At 38.9% G+C, this 21085-nt stretch overlaps 1 protein-coding gene across 3 annotated transcripts in view; it reads left to right on the plus strand.

Moving 5' to 3' along the window:
• The window catches only part of LOC134538196 (probable cytochrome P450 4aa1), a 54562-nt gene extending 33829 nt beyond the window's left edge, over positions 1-20733 (plus strand). For all 3 annotated transcript variants that reach the window (XM_063379282.1, XM_063379284.1, XM_063379285.1), the window contains exons 6-12: positions 3288-3354; positions 6870-6996; positions 11759-11822; positions 13211-13323; positions 15246-15486; positions 16468-16647; positions 17787-20733. In XM_063379282.1, coding sequence (XP_063235352.1) covers positions 3288-3354; positions 6870-6996; positions 11759-11822; positions 13211-13323; positions 15246-15486; positions 16468-16647; positions 17787-17965 — 971 coding nt within the window. In that variant the 3' untranslated portion in view covers positions 17966-20733. The remainder of the gene's footprint in view (positions 1-3287; positions 3355-6869; positions 6997-11758; positions 11823-13210; positions 13324-15245; positions 15487-16467; positions 16648-17786) is intronic.
• The last annotated feature ends 352 nt before the right edge of the window (positions 20734-21085 follow it).

Here is a 21085-nt window from a genome sequence, read left to right on the forward strand (position 1 = left end):
TCATGTCTACAGACCGTTACAAATTTCGCGGGTTCATCTCGCGATAGGCTAAAATACAAATAGTTATACCTCAGTGCTGCCTCTGCTATTGGTTCTCAACTCACCTGGATGACTCTGGGCCGATGAGAAACACCCGACCAAAGCTTTATCGAATCAACAGGCTGCTACGCTGGAACGTCTCACAAGACAGCAGCAGCCAATGAGTGGGTGGCATTTGACCTAGTGTACGTAGAACTATGGAGTTCATCTGACAGGTCTTTGAACCTGTGAATTTTTCCGGTCCCTAGTGATAACGTCATAAGAAAACATTGATGAAAAATTGCATACTTTTTAATTTTCAAATATTATTTACAGTTTTTGCAAATTTTATTTAAATAATATTTTTAAATATAATCACGAACAATTAGTTAAAAAGCCCGCCTTAACCTGTCTGATATTATAGAAGATTTTCTCGCACGGTGGTTGGCCGGTTCTTGCACGCTCGGCTCAGGCGGAACGTGACAATTTTTCGTGCGTGCAGCCGGCGTTCAAAGATTTATAAGACGTTATCACGTCAAAAGGCAGGAGAAGGGAAAAAGGGGTGTGTGCTTGTGAAAAAAAGGGTGAAGGGGGGGGGGGGAACAGGAGGGCAGATGTCCGCTGCAAATTTTAGATGGTTTGTAGCATATTACATAAAATTTCTTTAGCAGGTGTCTCCAAATAACTTTCTTGAAAAAATAAAGTAAAAATACTGTAACTAACGAACATATGTTCTCACGTCAAAAAGTTGATGGTTACGAAAAGAAAAAAAAAGACATGCGATAAATATTTTTCCTTTCCTTCAATTCATAACCGTGCGAACCGACTTAACTCCAAGATTGGTGATTTTTTTTGTTCATCGCAAGTTAAGCCTTAAAAAAATTCGTTTTCTACCGAACAATAAAAAAACAAAACTCACTTCAAAAAATTGTTTTCTAAAGCATTCAGCAAAAGTTAAGAACGTACGTCCAAAGCTTTAGTTGAGGCAGACAAAAATTTAGTCCTGTTATAATATATTCTTGGAATGTTTCTTGTAATGGGGAAGATATATTTAAAACATTATTGCTGGTTTACATTGTATGCCGCAGAGAATACTTTGAGAACCGACTACGAAATATGAAAACACAAACACACAGAAAAAAAAGAGACAAAATCAGCCGATGTCAAATATTAAATGCCTAGACAGCACACTGCCGTTGTGTTGTTCTGATTTTCTGATTAGTATCATTGTTTGTGTTCCTCTGTTTGTTAGTATTTACTGTTCTTGTTGCAACTGTTTCGTCGTTGACAGCTCACTGTGGTCATCTGTGCTGTGAAATTGTTCTGACTGATCCCTTCCACAGAAAAACTGCATTTAACATTTGATATCAGCTTTTTTTTAACTTATTTTCTGCGTTTTTGTGTTTTCATTTTTCTTTTTTCCTTTCTTCAAGATTCTTTTCTATGACATACAGTGTACTTCTAGAATGGCGTATGCCCAAAATTATGTTTTAAGTATAGTTATAATGTTACATTCTTGTGGCTGTTGAAAATAGTACACATTGGAATAAATCAATAAAAAGTTACTCCTTGCGGTCACACGCATGTGAAAGTTGATGGAAAACAAAGCATCTTTGAAAGAACGGCTTTTTCTTTACTTTCCTGTCAATTTTCGCGAATATGACTTAGCTTGATTCGGTTCTGAAGTATATATATATATATATATATATATATATATATATATTTTTTTTTCGATATCGTCAAACTTTAAAATATGTTTGAAAATCGACAGTTTTTATCTGTGTCGCAGGTTTAGCTGTAGGCAAACTACTTCACACTGTAAATGTTTTTTTATTTTAATGGAACAGAAATATTCGTGCATAATTACAGCTATTCGTAAATTTGTATACTTACACGAAAACAACTGTCTCACTACAAAACTGGGTTCGGATTCGCACACGGGCCTTTATACTACGTGTTGTCCCGGTACCTACAACAACAGTTAAAGCTATTTGTAAACCGTTCCCTGAATAGTTTTCCAGTATTAACTGCGCACACTAATAAACATATTTAAAACAAAATAAAGTCCGAATATTAAACAATCCGATTTTCTCTTTCGTGGTTTAAAACAATTGTGCATTAAAAAGATAATATTGAGTATTGTCGCGAATAATGAAATTTCGTGTACGCAAAAAAAAAAAATTACCACAGCCATGCAGGTGTACAAAGTTACAGCGGATTTGTTGTGGTTTAAAAACCAGATCTTGGCAACTGAGTTTCTAAAGAAAGAAATATTTTGAAACGTTCGGAAGTTTTTTGACGTGATAACGTCTTATAAATCGATGAACGCCGGCTGCACGCACGAAAAAAACATGACTCAATGTCACGTTCCGCCTGAGCCGAGCGTGCAAGAACCTGCCAACCACTGTGCGAGAAAATCTTCTATAATATCAAACAGGTTAAGGCGGGCTTTTTAACTAATTATTCGTGATTATATTTAAACAAATTATTTAAATTAAATTTTAAAAAACTGTAAATAATATTTGAAAATAAAAAAGTATGCAATTTTTCATCAATGTTTTCTTATGACGTTATCAAGTAAAATTATCGTCCGTAAACCGACTTTACAGACAACCCCCTTTTACTTATATTGAGTGCCTAACTACCTACGTATTTACGTGGCATTTGTGTGCATATCATGTAGAATCTAACTCCTTCAACAACTTTTTTTTTTCTTTTTTCCTTCTGTCAAGTTGTTTGGGGCCGAAGCCCGGCCGAGCCTCACCACCCCCTCCTCCTGGGACTGAACCCGTTAGGTTATACCAGGAGGGGACGTTACCACAACGCCGAACGTTCAATAACGCCGAATACCATAACGCCGAATGCCAAATTGATCGCAACGCCGACAGCTAGAAAACTGCTGTGTACCACAACGCCGAAATACAGTAACGCCGAAAAATGTTGCTGCTTGGAGAGGGGGGGGGGGGGGGTGCACAGGAGCAAAATGAAAAACAACTGAATGAATTTTTGTGCTAACCTTACCTTACCTAACCTTTGTGGCAGTCCTGCAATTACATTTTTCGGGGTTAATGTATTTCGGCGGTGTGGTGCACAGCAGTTTTCTAGCTGTCGGCGTTGTGGTCAATTTGGCATTTCGGCGTTATGGTTTTCGGCGTTATTGTACGTTCGGCGTTGTGGTGCGTCCCCGACCAAGGAGCACTACTTTGTCTGTTCGTCCAGATGTCAGTGATGACACTGTTGTCTGAGTTTCGGCGGTTTTTTTGCGGCAGATACCGTGCTGGGGGTTCTCCCAGACGACAGCCTGCACTCGGCGCCGGAGAAGTCTCCCTTCAGGCAGTGAGTACCTCCGACCCGGGACTTCGCCCCTGGCCCCGCCAGAGCCCCCGAAGGCGAGAGAGCGCGCTAGGAGCAAACCGTTGCAGAACAAACATAAAAAAAAAAAATTCTTCCAAATCAATTGTTCATCACACGTTCGGTTACGATGTATTTTATTTGCTTGGTTGGTACGATCTTGAGATACCTGCACCGCGCACTCTTAAAGAAAAGCGGCGGTCGCAAGAATATTCAGCCCAAATAAAAAAAATTGCGCGTGTAACTCAGTACACGTGATGGAAGTGAAAATTATTTTGTCGAATCAAACCTCGAATCGAGAGTATATAGTAAGGGGTAAACGGCAGAGAGAGAAAGAGAGGACGAAATAAAGAGAGAGGGAAAGAGAGAAATACAATTTTCTAAAAAAAAAAAAAATACACACTGTTAAAAATACACCATAAAGAATAACTGTGCGCGTAACTGTTTCTTCAAACAATTCTGCCATTTTTAAACACGCAAAATCTCTGAACGAAGTATGAAATTCATAACAGGTAGCGCAATCTTTGCGCTATAACACAAAAAAAAATTCACTCTTCTAGGCAGCAATCCTGCAATGTGACAGGAATAAGGTCAGTGACACTATGTATATGTGTGTGTGTATATATATATATATATATATATATATATATATATATATATCCCCTCAGATAGAGGCATTTACTTTTCGCAACAAAAATATGATCGTTCATTAGACTGCAGTACGTCAGCGATTTTTTTTCCCTCTTGTTCCTGGTGGCCGGGCCATTAAGGACGCATTTGCTTCCGCACTGGATGGCCATAGCTGTTGTTCCGACAGTGGAAACCTAACCTGAAATAAAATCCAGCCAACCACAAAGTTTTAACACGCTGCTGGCCTGGAAATCTTTTCGCAAAAAAAAAACGGTTCTAGCTACAGAAACACCGTTAATTGAATTGTAGGCTAAGTATCTTCGCTATTTTACCTTAATTAAAATTTTTAAAAATGTCAGTCCAAAAGAGTTTCTTCACATAGCATTTTTTTTTAAAATCTTGTTTTCAACCGATACAATGATCTGTTTTCCTCTAACTCCAAGAACACACTTTTTTTTTTTACACAGATCCCTATATACGAATAAAAGAAATTTGATTACATGCTGTCTAGGACGATAGATATATTTGCAATATAAAAGCTACCATTACAAAAATCCGTTAGACACTCTTTTTAATGTTCTTAAATACGTATAACACAGGTACACTGAAGCAGGCCGGACACTGGTAGGTCATCTCTTGGCTGAGTTTTGTCTCCTGGTGTGAACGCATCTTCGCAAAATATTGTCACAGTTTTCGTTCTTTATTGCGCAACGATTCTGGAGCTTTAATAAAATCCCTTCTACGAATGTTGAAATCGCATTACTTCTATGATTAAATTAAAACTGGCATACCCATATTTGCTCTTTCCTTAGCTTAAAAAAATGTAGCCTACGTCATGTAACTTTGACTCAAATTTGACGTTTGCAACTTTTTCCTGCTCCCGAGAATGAAGGAAAAATGTAAAAGGAAAGCGATTTGATGATGTGGAGGCGGTAAAAACAGCTTTGCAAAGGGCACTGGAGGATATCAAAGTTTAAGAGATCCAGAGGTGCTTCAAACAGTGGGAAAAAAGACTTGACAAAAAATGTCATCATGAAGTGAGCATTGTTAAACAAACGTACACATCTGCAAACATATAGTTTTGAACATTTTTTATAATTAAAAAAAAGATCGAGTCTTTCAGAACTCGCCAGAGATGTGTAACATCTAACCTCGGCAACGAGAAAATATATGTTTTCTCATGTTGGAAATACACTTATAATACGAAACACGGACACTAAATTTAACGTAGATATCTATAAAATATTGTCGAGCGTTATAAATACACGCAAATTGTGTTTTCAACAACATTTCTGGACGCATTCACACGTACCTATAAATCTCTCCCGGAGCAGTTACGTCGACTATCGAATCATTCTATTTGCAGAGCTAAATTTTTAAACTATAAAATGAAACGGCTCCGATAAAAGCGAAAAAGACTTGAAAATATAATAAACCCCGGTTTTAGACCCAATTTTTGTGAAGTAATTTTTATTAAAATACTGCCCATCTTGTTAAAATTCATTAAACAGATAATGTCATAAAGTTTTCCTTTGGCTTTGTGAACTTTGCTTCACGCAATCCGCCACAGATGGCAGCACCGTGGTAACACTTTTCCGTTCCGTGCGACTTCCGTTCCATTCGCGAAATCATTCCTACCAATATTGCCGTATAACGAGAGCTAAGGAGATACACGTCAAAAATTGAATTTCTATACAGATAGTAAAGTGAGTTGGGGTGGGGGGAATTTACGTTTTTTAGTATTAACATGGTTAAGTATTGCACACTCCAGATCCCTTACTTTTTTTACCTCCATGGTTCTTTTAAGTTCTCTGCTCTATTTTTTTTTTTTCCCCTCTCTCTCAAGAGAATGTTGTCCTCTCATTCATTGCGAAACCCCTCACCTTGCTCTCAAGGTTCTCGAGTTACCCCCTCCCCCCGTCGCACTTTTAATACCCCGCGGGAAATTAAAGAGAAATTTATTTTCGCTACAACCGTAATGGGCACCAACGAAATTCAGGTCACGTGTCATGACTCATTGAGGTCTCGCAGACACCGCCTAGTACTTATACTCAGCGCGAGGTTCCTTCTCCCGACAGCATTTTATTCCCACCACGCAAAACTCTTCCTTTTTTTTTTTTTTTTTTTTTAATCTGTACTAGTGCCATAAAGGGATAGTGTGAATGTGTTTGTTTGTAACAGGTAAACTGGGGGGGGGGGGAGGGGGAATTATTTCGCTGTTATAGAGATAAATTATTTCAGAATTAGTGATATAAATTGTATTTATATAAGTGAGGTCATGTTCCCGTGTGTATAACGGTGTCAGGTTGCTTGTAAGCTTCCATTGTCGCTGGCAGGGAGTGTCTGCGGAAGGTTTAGTAGACACCTGGCCGTTTCCCATGGGAGTGTTTGTGAGGTTATGTTCGCCGTTTTCATGATTGAATTACATTATTTAAATTATAACGTTATTATTTAATAAACAATAAACATGAGTACATGCACACACACACACACACACACACACACACACACACATATATATATATATATATATATATATATAACGCCATTGCTAAGCATATGTATGTCTGTAGAAGAAAACAAAGAAAATACCCAAAAGACAAAAAAACACCAATTAAGCAAACAATTGCTGTTGTCAACAGGATATAAACACCACATAATATTCCATAACAGGAATATGGTCAACAAACAAAGAAAAACAAAGAAAAAAGGACTAAGAGAACGAAAAAAAAAACCCACAAATGATGACAGCACAAAAAAGTGCTTAGCAATGGCGTATGTCCAAAAGCTTACATCAAGTCATGCACTCCGATATTGCACAAATCTTTCAAAGATAACATATGTATCTGTTGGTGTGTTGTTGTTCCCAGGGGCAAAGTCACCGCCACGTACCGAGTGCTGCGGCCGTGGCTCATGTTCAACTGGCTGTACAGCCTCACCGACGTCGCGCGCAGGGAGACGGACAACCAGAACAGTCTCTTCAACTTCACGAGAAAAGTGAGCGAATCACTCCGCCGGGGAAGCCTAAAGGCCGGGCTACATTCGCAATAGCACGCAAACAGCACACAGATAGCACACACGCACAGAAATAGCACAGAGCTTGATGCTACATTCACGCACAACACAACACAAAAGAATACCGGAAGCATTCAAAAAAGTTTTTTAAATGTATAACTCCTTTAACAATTTTGGTCACTGAAGTTGGCATAAGTGACGTTTGTTTATGTTATGTTTGTTTAGATCGTGTGTTGTTGTTGTGGTACGGTTTTCGTTAAACCCAGAAATATTTTAAATACTTCAAAGTTTACATACAAAACACAATGAGCATTCAAAAATACATCACACTGTTTATTTCAAATCCGGCTTCTTTAACACATTCATACACGGACTTCCAAGCATTTAATTTAGCTTCTTCATTTTTGTATCCTGCGGATCCCCTGTCATACAAAATATTTTTACTTTCTATTCCAGCTATCAAAAAGATATCAAATGTGCCTTCCATTTTTATGTTATCGTGTGTTTGAAAACCATAACAAACTACTCAACTCAACAGCACCAATACTTTCGTGACAATTGTTCTTTTATAAGCCCACTAGAGTAGTACTTAAACTGTTTGCTGATTGGCTACCACCAGGGTCGCGCACAGAAAATAACCTAAAAGTTAAAAGTTAATGAACTTTCTGTGCGCAGATCATGTGCTATTTTTCTGTGCGCGTGCTATTTGCCAATGTGGCAGCTCTCATCTAATAGTGTATGTTGAACTTCTGTGCGTCTGTGCTGTTTGCGTGTTATTGCGAATGTAGCCCGGGCTTAAGATGTCCATCAAGTTCTGTCCCTGCCCGAACACGCCCGAATATTCTTCACCTTCGGCCAACCTCGGGTTTATATATATATATATATATTTATTTATTTATTTATTTATTTATTTATATTTCTCTGTTTATTTTAATGTAGCTATACTAACCTAACTAACCGTCCATAGTGTTTTAAAGTGTTTTAATGTAGCTAACCTAACCGACCACTTTTAATATTTGAAATCATTTTTCCTGCGCAAAAAAAAATCCCGAGGTTGGCCGAAGGCGAATATTCGGGCTTGTTCGGGCAGGGACAGAACTTGATGTACATCTCATGCTTCTCACTCCGCCGGCACGCAGTGCATCGATTACCTCAGCGCAGCATCACAATTATTCTATTTTGCAAGGAAAAAAAATGGGAGGGAGAATTGTTTTATGCAGTGTTACTTTTCATTTTGCAAAAAAAAAGGGGGGGCGGGATATTTGTTTCTACAGTGACTGTTACTGCCATCTCAAACTGTTATAAAATTTTACTGGTGACTAAACATTTAAAACAATACTTTTGCAATCTTAAAAACACACAATGAAATCAACTATGGTGCTATAGAGGGATACATACCAATTAGTATAGTGTATGTTGTGTGGATATGTATATATATAGATAGTATGTAAACAAAATATATGGTGATCAGATGTGATGGGTGTGTGTATGGTAAAACTCCAAAGACACCACTTACAAATATTACTGTGTTAGTTGTAAGCGTACATACACAAACAAATTTTAAAATTAGTGTAATGCAAGTTATAAAACAATTTTATTCAGTTATAGGAAATAAAATGACGCATTGTAGCTTCCTGCTGTTTGTGAATCTATTGTAACGGGGATGCGTAACATCCGCGCTGAAATTTAAATAAACAAAAATTAAGGTACAAAACTATTTCAATCAGAAAAGTTAGGATAGCGTTTTTCAGGTACAGCGGGTATCTCGTGACCTGCAAAATAAGACGTTAGCTTCCTATACAGGAAGCTTTTACTTTAAACATCTGAAATAAAAAACACCTTAGATTATTATCAACACACTTAAGAGTTTATTAATAATAAACAACAGTAGCCGGTAAAAGTGAATTGCTTTTATAATAAGTAAGTACGTAAATAAATACTGACTCAAGTATAATAATAAATAGTTAAACAAACAAATAAATAAAAAAAAAATTATACGATCGATTTTTAGGACTCCCTTAGTTCCAGAAAATCAGACATGTACCTACTCCTCAATTAAATAGGTATGAAAACTTGCATGTTTGTTTGTAATAGAATTGATAAGCTGCTTAAAAAAACATAGTCGTATTAAAAAATTTAGCCTAACTTAACCGCCATATTCTCTTACTCACCGAAAAGTCTCTCGCAACGGGCGCACGGACGTCTTCTAGCAGCAACACGGAGTCAGAAAGGATTGGCATGCAAAAAAAAAAAAGCCCCCGTAAAACTCGCGAACGTGCTTAAAGAAAAAGTTACAGAGCTTTTACATAGCCGTAAAAATTCGCGAAACTACCAGAAGATTCTGAGGGAAACAAACTCACGTTTCCCGCGCAGCCAAGCCTACGCATACGAACGACGCAGTTCAACGTACGCCCGACAGGTCGCGACACGTACCGGCCGGAGTCAGCCTGCGCGGTGCGCGGTGCGCAGAAAACAATCTCAGCTGAGCGGGAAACCAGGTAGAGGCGTAAAAGTAACGAAAAAAAGCGCACCCGTATGTATTCGTTACTATAACAGTTAGTACTCGTTACTATCGTATCGTTACGTTACTCGTTACTTCTGATACCTCATAACATGCTATGTTATCTTAGAGCAACGAATCGAGTCGTATTACGTACGCGTACAGTATGACGTCGCGTAAATAATAATAATAAATCGAATATAAACAATTAACAATATTTGATAATTAACAGTTTTTGTTAACCAAGAAACAATTAAATCTCATTAGAGCGGCGTTATTATATTATCTCTTTTAGTATAAGAACAAAAAAACGTGAAAATATGCGATATTAAAAAACAAAAACATACATATTTCTAATTTGTAAAAAAATCTTTCTTACGTTGTTTCTGTTCCAATCTCAAACTTTTATCTACACACACAATACCTTTAATAAACAGTAAACAACTTGGACGACGAATTTCCAAATTATACTTTACTTAATAAACAAACATGGTTCTTTGTAACGTACGTTTTTTAATTCATCGAATAAGCGCACGCATGCGTAAAACATACGAAAAATGCGAGTAACGAAATGCATTCGTGTGTAACGTTTCGTTACTCGGTACTAGATGGCGCGCCCATTACTCAGTACCGAATCATACGGTTTGCTACAGCTCTAAACGAAACAGAGCGACGCTAACTGCGCAGTCAGCTGATGACGCAAACCACTAAGCCGTCACGCTACCCGTTCCCGAAAATCCAGCCACAACAACGCGGTTCTCAACTCAGCACAACCTAAAATTCCCGGAGACGGTTAACACTAACATGCGCTAGAAATGAATGTAAGCTAAATGCAACAAATTAATTACCGTGGCGACCGAGAGAGAAAAATTTTCGGCCGGACACTATAAGTACTGTATGTTTAGTATGTTGTAATTCATGTAGTGTCAATTTATGATATAACTTTCAGCATAAGTATGACATGTACACTAACCAAACATGACCCTTATATTATCAAGAAACAAACAAAACAGAAAAATCTCACACAGAACAATTAATACTTACGTGCAAAAACAGAATAGTGTCAATATTAATATCTTACCTTTACAATTGTTTTATTTATACTACATATCAAATTATCATGACCTACAAGTCTGCTCGAATATATATAATTTTAACTATTTAATTAAACAGTTTGTGGTCACTATCTTCCAGAAATCTTTATATTTTTTTTATATTATATCTCAGGGTATATTTCAAAAATATATTTTTTGTCCACGACTAGCTAGAGGTTTGCATGACAAACTAATCCTTAGGACCTCTGGACCTGAACTCACAAATCTGCAACATATTATAGTTCAATAACAAAATAATGTCTGTGGTGCGAGTATTGTGAAAAATATTGGAACATATGAAGTTCATTTAAAAAATTTAATAGTTGATTAAAATACTTCAGCAATTCTAAAATACCTGTTTTATTCAGTCCCAAAATTGCTAATAAATAAAATAGGAAGGCTCACCAACCTCTTTTAGTAATGGTTATAACATATAGAACCATAAACATAGCCAAATATGTATGTCTGCTAAACAATATTGTTTTAGTTGCAGAATTTACACACCAATATTACTATAGATTGTTGCACTTAAATATTCTATGTTGGTGTGCTAATCAGACCAGCAATTACCCTAAGACACCACACGGCGAATATAGGCCCTATACCAATAGCGATTTTAAATTGTTTTGACCTGTAAATGTACAATGTACCACACGCCTTTGTAAATAAAATATTGTATTTTTCCACTAACATCCTTGCTTTACATTTTTCCTGACATTTAGTAGAAAAAATTTTTTTTACTATATTTTAAAATTGTTCCTGGTTTCCTTGTGTGAATCAATATATTCCCTCGTATGTTTTATTTTCATACATTTTCGTTTATTTTTATTGTTTTGAGGAATAAATCTTATTCGTAAGTATCCCATTGTCATTCCTAATTTTGACAGTTTTTTAAGAGAATAATATTTTTCTTTATATTGTTCTACATTTTTGTTTGGACTTAAGATTTTCAAAAGAGATGTAGATTTATGTGTTAGTTTAATACTTCAATTATATAATGTTTTCGTAAAATAGTTACCTAATTTCCTTTTTTTCCTTTTCCGCTGTAAAGTAGTTTTCATTGCAATGTGCGCACAGGATATAATAGGTTCAAGCTGTGATGAAAATGTTTACGTCTCGCAGGGTATTATTCTTATCTATTTCTTCGCAGGTAGTCCAGAGACGCAAGGAAGAAAGAGAAAAAATGAAGAAGGCTGGAATAATCGGTAACAAAGGTACTGTACCGAATCGTGGGTCCACGTATCCCTATCTGAACGAAGAACATTCAAGCAGTGTTATTCATGCCGAATCTGCTTGACGTATGTGATTACGTGTGATTAAAATGTTGCTCTCATATCATATTGTAAATAACACGAATCAAAATGGCTGCGTGCACCATTGGCGGATCCAGAGGTTCACCTCGGAGGGGGCACCCTAGGATTTCAGAATAGCCAGAGAAAAAATGTCTTAAAATTACTAAATTTGTATTTAATCTACTCACACTACACATAACATCCAACCACCAGATGTTATGATTCTACAAGAAATTCATTAATTATATTAAAATATTTTATTGGTTTCAGAAACAATCATTTTTGTCGGCAATATTAATGTAGCAGACAACTGGTTTTTAGGGGAGGGGGGTGGGCACTTGCCCCTGGAGGGCCCCATCCCCCTTGGATCTGCCACTGGCGTGCACATTAGTATACGTATATTTCTCTCATTTTTATGGTCTCCGAATAATCACGAAAGTTTTAAGATAGATGTTATATTATGTTTTTTTCTTCCATTTTTATTCTGGAAAATGTGGAAACAGAAACTGGCAGGTTGCGGCTGCGAAGATTGAGATTAATTATTTTATTTCTTCAACATATACAGTTAGGTTAGGTTAGGTTAGGTTAGGCAGGGGTGCCCACAAGGGGGGGTAACGACGCAGACTGCGTCATTAAAATTTCAGGGAGGGGGGGTGGTTAAAAGACGAGAAAAATGTATATATTATTTACATAATTATAGCTTCTAATGTGAAAATACGTTTCTGGTGCTTTGATAATTGAAAGGGATCTTGTAAATCAAATTGGCAACCCCGCACTTTCCTCAACAAAAGAAGTTTGGCATCTGTCGGTTCAGGATGGAAATATTACCTGATATGACCAAAATTATTATTAGAAAATCAGTTTTAATTAAAGCAAAATGTGACAAAATATAATACTAAAAAAGTATAATATAAAATAATTGAGTAAATAATTGAGAAAATGGCATAAAAAAATTCGGGGGGGGGGGGTTGCCCATCATTAGGTTAGGGGGGGTGAGTCATAGTGTTTGGGGGGGGGGGGTGTGGGCACCTCTGTAAAAGTTACAGTTAAAATAATCTCTTCGTTAAAGTAATAAACATAATTGAATTAATGAGTGCAAATAAAAGTAAATTTATCAATTAAATTGTAGATTTCATTTCAGTCCTTCTTTGTATCCATACGAAATAGTGATGATTCAATAAAAAATGATTCAATTTTATTCATAACAGAATGCAATCGTTTCATCGATGTTTTGTTATGACGTTGTCACGTTAAACTATCGTCCGTAAACCGACTTTACAGACAACCAATTTTTTTTTTTTTGTTTCCAGGCTCGGCCAGCAAGCGAGTGCACTTGGTGGATCAGCTGATCGACATCTCGGAGACCAACAGCAGCTTCGACGAGGAAGCGGTGATCCACGAACTGTGTACGCTGATGCTGGCGGTGAGTCTGCAGTGTTTCCTCAAGACTGGGATGACCAATCATCAGCTCGCGTCACCTCGTAAACATTTTAGTTTTAAAGTTAACGTAAAATTTGTGCGTAAATTAAACTAAATTTTGATGTACTCAATCTGAAGCAGATTCAAAAATACATTATTATTATTATTATTATTATTATTATTGGAACTTTAAAGAAACGTGTAGGCTTGCCTCTCCATGGACTGATTTACAAAACTTTAAAACTTTAATTAATCTCGGTACATATACCTTTGTGTACTCGGGAACGACCAAATTCACTTACAATTTAAGGTAGAATGCTTTCAAATAATGTTGAAAGTGATAAACATACGCACGAAATTGTTTTTTTTTTTTTTTTTTACAATTACATTTCTTTGACTCAAATCACACGTAGTTTTGCGTACCCGCCTCTTTTAATTCGCTGCCGGAGCAACTACGTCGATGATTTAATCATTTGAATTGCAGAGCGAAATATTTAACTACTAGGTATGTAATGAAACAGCTCCGGTAAAAGCTAAAAAGACTTTGGGCCTGATTTCCGACAATAAATGTTTTTTAAAGTACTGCCCATCTTAGTTGCAAACAGATGGCAGCATCCGTGGTTACATTTTCGAAAGAACTGCTACCAAACGCCGGGTCGTTACCACAACGCCGGGTCGTTACCACAACGCCGAAATACCATAACGCCGAATGTCAAAATTTACCACAACGCCGACAACTAGAAAACTGCTGTGTAGGTACCACATCGCCGAAATAACATCTGAATGAATTTGTGTGTGTTTCTTAAATGTACCTTAACGCCGAAATACCACGATCAAACCTAACCTTAACTAACCTAACCTAACCAAGCGTAATATAACCTAACCTAACTTAACCTAGCCTATCCTAGGCTAGCCTAGCCTACCCTAATCTAGCCCAGGGCCGGTGCAATGTAAATTGGCGCCCTAGGCGAAAAACCCTAATGCCCCCCCCCCCTTCCCGGCCGGACACCCCAAAAAAATTTTCCCTTGCCTCAAAATACATCACGTAAGCCTAATATTTTGTCAACAATCAAATGTAAGCAGGCTTGTGTTTTTTTTTTACTTTTTTACTTATTGCAAATCATAAACAGTTTACCGTGGACTTTAAATAATTACTTATATCAATATAAACATTCCAAACTGTTGCAAAAATCCATTTTCATCTAGTTTCAATAATCGTTAAACATATTGTATCAGCTGTTATGTGTCTGTGCTGCGCCGCCCCCAGCTACTTCGCGCCCTAGGCGGTTGCCTAGTTCGCCTGTACGGACGCGCCGGCCCTGATATAGCCTAGCCTAACCTAGTATAACCTAAGCTAGTCTAACCTAACCTAACCTTTGTGGCAGTCCTGCAATGCCATTTTTCGGCGTTGTGGTAATTCGGCGTTGTGGTACACAGCGAGTTTTCTAGCTGTCGGCGTTGTGGTCAATTTGGCATTACGGCGTTGTGGTTCGCAGTGGCGTGCCCAGGATTTTGCTCTGGGTGGGAGGGAGGGGGGAGTCGGTCAGGCAGAAGGCTAGGGCCATTTCCGGGGGGTCCTCCCCCGGGAAAATTTTGAAAAACACGTGTTCAATATTGCTGATTTAGGCTATCTAAAATGGAAAGTGAACTAAGTTTAATTAAACATTTTTATGCTTGTGTCATTGAATTTATTTTAATATCATACTAAATATTATTTTTTTTTTCATTTTTTGAATTTAATATTAAAATATTTTTATCCCTTGGGGGGTGGGGGGGTGTTCCGGTATAGCTCGTCCCCCCCCCCCCCTAGGCTCGCCCCTGGTGGTGCGTCCCCCCCAAACGGCCGTGTGTGCCGAGAGCAAAGGAGGCCGCAACGGTTCTGCGCGGGTGGCCCCTCCTGCGAGCTGCTGCCTCCGTGCTGCGCAGGGCCAGGAGTCGGTGGCCACGGCGGTGACGTACTGCCTGTTCCTGCTGGCCAAGCACCCGGACAGCTTGCGCGAGGTGCGGCGGGAGCTGGAGGAGGTGCTGGAAGGGAGCGCGGGGCGGGCCCCCTCCATGCAGCAGCTGCGGCGCATGCGCTACCTCGAGCAGTGCCTCAAGGAGACCCTGCGGCTGTACCCCAGCGTGCCCCTGGTGGCGCGCAAGCTGTCCGAGGACCTCGTGCTGGGTGAGCGATCACTACACCTACACCTCAGTCAACGAGTTTATCTGTAGAGCCGGTTTACGGACGATAATTTTACGTGATAACGTCATAACAAAACATTGATGAAAAATTGCATACATTTTTTCAATTTTTCAAATATCATTTACAGTTTTTTGCAAAATTTAATTTAAATAATTTTGTTTGAATATAATCACGAACAATCAGTTAAAAAAAGCCCGCCTCAACCTGTTTGATAATCATAGAAGATTTTCTCGCACGGTGGTTGTCCGGTTCTTGCACGCTCGGCTCAGGCGGGAAGTAACACTTTTTTCGTGCGTGCAGCCCCGGCGTTCATCGATTTATAAGACGTTATCACGTCAAAAAAAATTTTTTTTGAGTCTGCAGAGAATAGCTCTGTAAATAAATGAGCCGTTGGGGTGACAAATATCAACCACTCTCCTAAGAAACTTAGTTTTTGTGGAATATTGTGACATGCCTTGGGTATTCATATACAAAAGAATATTATTTATGGCAATATATATATATATACATATATACTAGCTACCCGACCCGGCTTCGCCCTGTTGTATTAATTGGGGGGGGGGGGGGAAGAAATGTGACCAAATCTCTTATTTACAGTTATAATAAATGAAATAAAAATAAAAAATTAATTTTGACAAAAACTTAATACAATGCTTTGTAATAGCACCGATGGTTTCCCGACTCTCGAGCACGCAACGTTGTCATGAAGACGAAGTACCCACTGTTTCCCGGGCTTAAACACCAATCAACATTGATAATAAGTTTATTATAAATTATTAAGACCATTAATCGAAATAAAAACTATCCTATCTCTCAAGTTGGAAAAAAATTACACATAAATGCCAATTTTCATCAAAATCGGTTGACTTGGTGAAGAGTTCACTGGAAACAAACATCAGGACACTGGATTTATATATACGTATTAAGATTAAATCTCGACCTCTTGGTTGGTTCTTGTTCCAGGGAAGCACACGCTGCCGGCTGGCTGCGACGTCCTGATAACGCCGTTCGCGACCCACAGGATAGCGGACATCTACCCCGATCCCGAGAGGTTCGACCCGGACAGGTTCCTGCCGGGCAAGGTGGAGCAGAGGCACCCGTACGCCTACCTCCCCTTCAGCGCCGGTCCGAGGAACTGTATAGGTGAGTCCGCGACACGTGCTGGCTTTACAACGCTGGTCCAGCCATCCCGACGTCGGTTCATCTCGAACACATGGTCCCATCAGATTAACTCCTGTTGAGAACAATGTCGGATACCGTTGCAAATACCGCTCAAATTTTGGTAACTATGGTCAGATCTTCTGGTCGGTGAACCAAAGGTCCCAGGTTAGATAACCAGTCACTTTGGATCCAGCCATCCTGACGTCGGTTCATCACGGACATGGTCCCGTGAGATTAACTCCTGTTGAAAACAATGTCGGATACTATTGCAAATAACGCTCGAATTTTGGTAACTATGGTTAGATCTTCTGGTCGGTGAACCAAAGGTCCCAGGTTAGATAACCAGTCACTTTGGATCCAGCCATCCTGACGTCGGTTCATCACGAACATGGTCCCGTCAGATAACTCCTGTTGAAACAATGTCGGATACTGTTGCAAATACCACTCAAATATTTGTAACTATGGTTAGATCTTCTGGTAGGTGAACCAAAGGTCCCAGGTTAGATAACCAGTCACTTTGGATCCAGCCATCCTGACGTCGGTTCATCACGAACATGGTCCCGTCAGATAACTCCTGTTGAAACAATGTCGGATACTGTTGCAAATACCACTCAAATTTTGGTAACTATGGTTATATCTTCTGGTAGGTGAGCCAAAGGTCCCAGGTTATATAACCGATCACTTGCTTCTCAGGTTCAGGACTGAATTTTGTAGTTTACATCATTCTCCATGCTATGAATAGCAGTGGGAAGTCACTGCAGGATCAACCCTGTCGGAAGAGCCTTAGGTGATTCCACCACCGTGAAATTATCTGCAACCACACAAGCATCATGGCCCATCACTATTTTTTCCTTTTAATGAGTATGATGGGGCTTTTGGGCAGTTGTGGACAGATATCTTGCTTCCCAGCTGGGTCACACCCAGGATTTATTTTTGTAATTGTCAAGCGTGAATAAAATTGTCCAAGGTTTTTTTTTTTTGGGTTGCTCCCTTTCCCCAACACCACTTCAATCCATAAAAGGTACATACATTTCCACCTCGATTCCATTCTCCAGCTCAAAAGTCAATGATTTCGAGGAAACTTAACTTTGGGCGTGATGTTTGCACATCTTCGGTTCCAGGCCACAAGTTCGCCATGCTGGAGATGAAGAGCATGGTGTCGACGGTGGTGCGGAACTTCGACCTGTCGCTGGTCCCGGGCAAGGAGAACCTCAACATCGTGTACCGCATCACCATACGCTCCCGCGGGGGCGTGTGGCTGCAGTTCACGCCGCGGCAGACCGGCGCGGCCGATCTGTAGCACCTGGTGCAGCCGATCTGCACCAACCTGGAGTAGTCGATCTGCACCAACCTGGAGTAGTCGATCTGCACCAAACTGGAGTGGTCGTTCCGCACCAACCTGGAATGGTCGATTCGCACCAACCTGCAGTGGTTGATCCGCACCAACCTGCAGTGGTCGATCCGCACCAACCTAGAGTGGTCGATCCGCACTAACTGCAGTGGTTGATCCGCACCAACCTAGAGTGGTCGATCCGCACCAAACTGGAATCTGCAGATCTGCAGCACCAACAGCAGGGTCCTCGGACTGGGCCTCTAGCCGCGGTGACAAGACGTGGTGAAGATCGTTCCGGACTTTACCGAGTTTCTTCTCGGCCTACGCGACAGACCCCCATGGAACGTGGTTCTTCAATCGACCCACTCGCCATGTGCGGAACTGTTTCCTCGTCGCTTGCCTTGCTCGTGGTTGCTGGTCACTGCAAGTTTCTGATGTGTTGCTGCAAGATTGTACAATCTCCAGCAAGCCCAACACAGCTTTCAACACTTCGCGCGACCAGCGACTAACTACCAAAATGCCTTCTCTCGAATGAGATTAAACCTTCCCGAAGAAGTGGTTATTCCGACTGTAGAAAACAAAACAGAACTGCCTCAACTGATGATCTTTCTACCCATTGCCAGAGTTAAAAAAAAATATTATTGTATGTAGTTTCAAAACACATCCCAAGCGATGTACGATTCATACAGCTGTAATCGACATAAATCTTTATCCCTCAATTTCGTGAATTTTAACACGGCTTTAAATCACTCTTTCATAGCTTGTCCTGGAGTTACTCTAGTCCTTTCGCCGCCCGCACATTAACTTCTGATCGCACCATTACTAGTCGTGTTTTTTTTTTAAGGATCTTGCCATGATGGAATGTGCTGGAGTGAGGTGTTTGAATTTGAAGGGCTGTGTTGTTATGTTGTAGAAATCCTAGAGTTTTTCTGACAATCATGTTACAACCCGGGAAAGGCGTTCATACGCGATTTCACGCTTAATTCCCAAATATATTTAAAATACTTTTCTAGTGTAGTGCATTTCCAGCAAACATTTTTTTTATAGTGGACAACTGTTGCAACTACAGCAAAATGACTTCCTATAAAACAATTCCTGGTTCATAACACTTATCGCAGAAGTAATATATACAAATGTTCAATCTTTAAAGAAACGTTACAGGAGATAAGTTTTGCGTGAAAGTCGCCGTAGCTCATCTAAATTCAGATAAATGACAACAAATCGAAAATTATTTTACGTTCTTAAGTTGTTGGCAGTCGCCTCATGACTTGTGTTGCTGTGCATTATGCTCGTGTGATTTACACGATGTAAACAACACATAAAACAACTTATACTTACAATATCTTTATTATTTACTACATTTAATTTTCTTGGAACTAAAATATGACGATTTTCCAGTATTCACCATGGGAATCAGGAAAGAATACATACACAATCAGTGCAAGATGCAATACTTGACATAAAACAATACATTCTCTTTCCGAATACATACCGCCTTAAAGAACCCTTTTAGCTTGAATGTTCTTTGCAAAGAGACCTTCCGAACAGTAGAAGAATCGCCTATGCAGCATTTCGTGAAAGAATGAGTCGTTCGCGTTCTTCCGTGCATTCTTGTGGCCTTTAAGGGGTTTGTGACACTATCTTAGAGTAAAAATGTTAATGATGGTCAGTTGCTTAGCCAGACAAATGCTTTCTTCGATCTTTATTGTTTAACTTTGACTGTAGAATGATTTTGTAAAAAAATCGGCAACTCTCTAAAAATAGACGATGAAAAATTTGTAAATGCCAGCAATTACCTGCCGAAAAATATCTATATTTTTTTCTATTGATACGCCAGATTGTTTTGGCATCACTGAATCACAGAATGCAGCCTTGCGATTAAAGGATTTTTTTTTGGTTAAGACTGTATCGGTAAAGGACTCATCCTTAAATTTCGGAAATCATCACTTGGGAATATGGGATCATTCTTCTGGGAGCACTGGGTCGTCGTAGCCCCCAGAAATTTGACTCAAGCTGAAGACGTGTGAATTGTAACCAATGTCGTAAAGCAACAACAATGCTTTACTAAACGCAGAGGAACCTACGATGATCTGGTATGTCGAGACCAAATATTTATAGTTTTCCAGATTTATCAGAAGAGCAATTTCATTAGAGCGGCATTACTCATAAAATGGTACCAAATATGATCCATTAAACATTTTAAGCATGTCATAGGTAAAGCTTCAGTTATTTTCAACTCTTATTCAGGGTTTAGATACTCAGGGTTAATTAGCAATTTGGTTGAAAAGAATTTTATAGTATTTAATTAACAAATAATGTAAAATAGAGGGGTTTTGAATTGATTTAGGTCTTTAACTTTAGCCACAAATATTCTCTTACAGCCAGTGAACAGCGCATAGTGACACAATCGTTATTATAATCGTGTTCTTGGTTTCCATCTTTGGTCATAAAATCTCTGCTTAAAAATTACTATACAGTGTTGCCTAAGTTTTCTTGGATTCTCTTATTACACAGCAATCTTCTGTGATTTTTATTTATGGAAAACCATAATACCACAATTTTTTTTTGCGAAGTGAATATTATATGTGTAACACATGGTATATTTGAATTATGTTGTAAGTCCTGTGTTGCAAATTTTAACTGGAAGTAAAAAACATTATTCCAAAAGCGTTAGTTATAGAACTCATTCGTAAATAACATGTAACTTTTATGTTATTAAATATTTTTCCAATATACGTTTTTGTTGAAAAGACTCATTTATTTTAATTAATTATATGCTCGGTTTGATGTTATGTTATACATTTTTTTGTAATGTAATCTTGTGACTTATTCAGTCCAGGGACTATGTTATCCGTGCCAGATTTTTTTTTCTCCTCTATCCAACCTACATCGGATAGAAAAGGAAACATTGGTAAAGGTTAAACTACCAGTAACTTCACAAGGTTCTGCACAGTGACGAAGGAATCTCTGTTATTATAGTAGGTTCCAAACCACTTGGGTATCGACTCAACACTTATAAATATGAGTTAATTTCTACTGAGCCCAGTGGGGGGAAGGGGGGGGGGGGTGAGGAAGGAATTCTCCGAA

The sequence above is a fragment of the Bacillus rossius genome, chromosome 13 (assembly GCF_032445375.1).
Source record: "Bacillus rossius redtenbacheri isolate Brsri chromosome 13, Brsri_v3, whole genome shotgun sequence".
In the NCBI taxonomy this organism is placed as follows: domain Eukaryota; kingdom Metazoa; phylum Arthropoda; class Insecta; order Phasmatodea; family Bacillidae; genus Bacillus; species Bacillus rossius.